Source organism: Nicotiana sylvestris, chromosome 9 (genome assembly GCF_000393655.2).
Source record: "Nicotiana sylvestris chromosome 9, ASM39365v2, whole genome shotgun sequence".
In the NCBI taxonomy this organism is placed as follows: domain Eukaryota; kingdom Viridiplantae; phylum Streptophyta; class Magnoliopsida; order Solanales; family Solanaceae; genus Nicotiana; species Nicotiana sylvestris.
In genome coordinates this window covers 73,281,006-73,283,698 of record NC_091065.1, presented here as the reverse complement: position 1 = coordinate 73,283,698, position 2,693 = coordinate 73,281,006, and the positions used below count along the sequence as shown (strand labels likewise).

Sequence of the window (2,693 nt, the reverse complement as noted above, 5' to 3'; positions counted from 1 at the left end):
CTTCCCTTCCTTGATCAAATGCTTGATAGGTTGGCCGGTCGTGCTTTCTATTGTTTTCTCGATGGGTATTCTGGCTACCATCAAATTTTTATTGCCCCAGAGGATCAAGAAAAGACTACTTTTACATGTCCCTATGGTACTTTTGCATTCTCGCGGATGTCATTTGGGTTATGCAATGCACCGGTGACTTTTCAACGGTGTATGATGGCTATCTTCACCGATATGGTGGAGGATTTTCTTAAGGTCTTCATGGGTGACTTTTCCGTGGTCGGGAATTCTTTTGATGATTGTTTGAAAATTTTGGATAAAGTCTTGGCAAGATGTGAAGAAACGAACTTGGTATTGAATTGTGAGAAATGTCATTTCACGGCCGAGGAAGGCATTGTCTTTGGCCATAAAATTTCAAAGAATGGTATTGAGGTCGACAAGGCCAAAATAGAGGTGATTTCTAAACTCCCACCCCCTACATCTATGAAGGGAGTGAGGAGCTTCTTGGGTCATGCGCGGTTCTAATGCCGATTCATCAAGGGATTTTCCAAAGTGGTGAACTCATTGTGTAAGCTTTTGGAGAAGGATGCCAAGTTCCATTTCAACGATAATTGCATGAAGGCATTTGAATTGTTTAAGTTCAAGTTGACTACTACTCCTATTATTACCATACGGGATTGGAGCTTGCTTTTCGAGCTCATATGTGACGCAAGTGATGTGGCAGTTGGAGCAGTTTTGGGGCAATGAATCAACAAAATCTTCCATCCGGTTTACTATGCTAGTAAGACCATGAATGATGCCCAAGTCAATTACACGGTGACCAAAAAAAAGTTCCTTTCTATTTTCTTTACTATGGAGAAGTTCCGCCCACACTTGATGGGTACAAAGGTGATTGCCACACCGATCATGCGGTGCTTTGGTACTTAATGAGCAAGAAGGATTCAAAGGCGAGGTTAATGTAGTGGATGCTTCTATTGCAAAAGTTCGATCTAGAGATACAAGACTGCAAAGGTAGTGAAAATCAAGTGGCGGACCACTTGTCTCGATTGGAGGAGGAGGGGAGGCCACATGACGGCCTTGAGATCAATGATTCCTTCCCCGACGAGCAACTTTTAGCCATTTCAATGACCTAGATGCCACGGTTCGCTGACTTAGCAAATTATCTTGTGAGTGGCATTGTACCGAATGAGTTCTCTTCAAACCAAAGGAAGAAGCTCAAACGGGATTTCCTTGACTATTATTGGGATGAACCGTACCTCTTTCAGATTTATACCGATGGTGTGATTCGAAGATGCATACCGGATGAGGAAAAAGTGGGAATTCTTGAGGCTTTACAATCTTCACTGTATGGTGGTCACCATGGTGGAGCGAGAACGGCGGAAAAAGTGTTGAGTTGTTGATTCTATTGGCCTACTCTCTACAAGGATGCTAGTGAGCTTGTCAAGCATTGTAATGAATGCTAAAGGGCCGGTGGAATCTCAAAGAAAAATGAAATGCCTCTCACCACCATTTTGGGGCATTGATTTCATGGGTTCGTTTGTTAGCTCTTGTGGGAACACATACATTCTAGCCGTGGTTGATTATGTGTCTAAATGGGTTGACGCAGTTGCTTTGCCCAACAATGAAGCGAGGAGTGTGGTGGCATTTTTGAAGAAGAACATCTTTACAAGATTTGGTACTCCAAGGGCTATCATAAGTGAGAGGGGTTCACATTTTTTCAACAAGGCTTTTGATACCTTACTCACAAAGTATAGTGTCACTCACAAAGTCTCGAACCCCGATCATCCTCAAGAAAGCGGACAAGTGGAAGTCTCCAACCGGGAGGTCAAGAGTATTTTGTCAAAGATAGTGAATGCCAACCGGACGGATTGGTCAAGAAAGCTTGATGATGCTCTTTGGGCTTAACGGTCGGCTTACAAAAGATCGATTGGAATGTCTCCATACTAGTTGGTGTTCGGGAAAGCTTGTCACCTTCCGGTGGAACTTGAGCATAAGGCCAATATGGGCATTGAAGAATTTGAACCTTGAGTAGGATATTGTTGCGGACTTAAGGGTGCCACAATTGAATGAGCTAGATGAATTCCAGTACCATGCCTACACAAGCTCATCTCTATAAAAGGAGAAGATAAAGTACATCCGAAACAAGGAGTTCAAAGAAGGTGATCTTGTGTTATTATTCAACTCTCGGTTATGGATGTTTCCGGACAAGTTGAAGTCTAAATGGAGTGGCCCATTTGAGGTTGTGGATGTAACCCCTTTTGGTGCATTGGACCTGAAAAATAAGAATGATGAATTGTTTAGAGTCAATGGGAACCGGGTAACACTATCTCGAAAAGTTGGTGATGGCCACATCGTGGAGGTTCTCCATTTCAAGTGATTGGTAATCTGCGTCGTGCCGCAACGTTAAATCAAGCACTTCATGGGATCCAACCCATGTGTCTTTTTCTTTATCTTTTTCTTCTCTTTATATAGGTTTTGTTTTGTGCTAACTAGTCTTGAAGTGTATGCATGAATGAGTGTGCTTTGCAGGGATTGTGCCTAGGAAAATGGCTAAGTGTTGCAAAAAGAGCGAACCTCACATTAATTGTGCGGACCGCATAATTTTGTATGCCACAATAGAGAGGAATCGGCGACTGCATAATTCCTTGTGCGGCCGCACATCTGGAGACCCAAAATGCACCCTCTCTGAACTTTGTCTAACAGAA

At 43.0% G+C, this 2,693-nt stretch overlaps 1 protein-coding gene across 1 annotated transcript; it reads left to right on the top strand.

Moving 5' to 3' along the window:
- Positions 1-1,413: 1,413 nt before the first annotated feature.
- On the top strand, positions 1,414-1,893 carry LOC138877757 (uncharacterized). The gene has a single exon (XM_070157393.1). It carries the CDS (start codon positions 1,414-1,416, stop codon positions 1,891-1,893), a length of 480 nt encoding a protein of 159 aa, XP_070013494.1.
- The last annotated feature ends 800 nt before the right edge of the window (positions 1,894-2,693 follow it).

What these genes read in the sequence shown, in the direction of transcription:
- LOC138877757 (XM_070157393.1), top strand. Translation starts at nt 1,414, where the DNA reads ATGCTAGTGAGCTTGTCAAGCATTGTAATGAATGCTAAAGGGCCGGTG.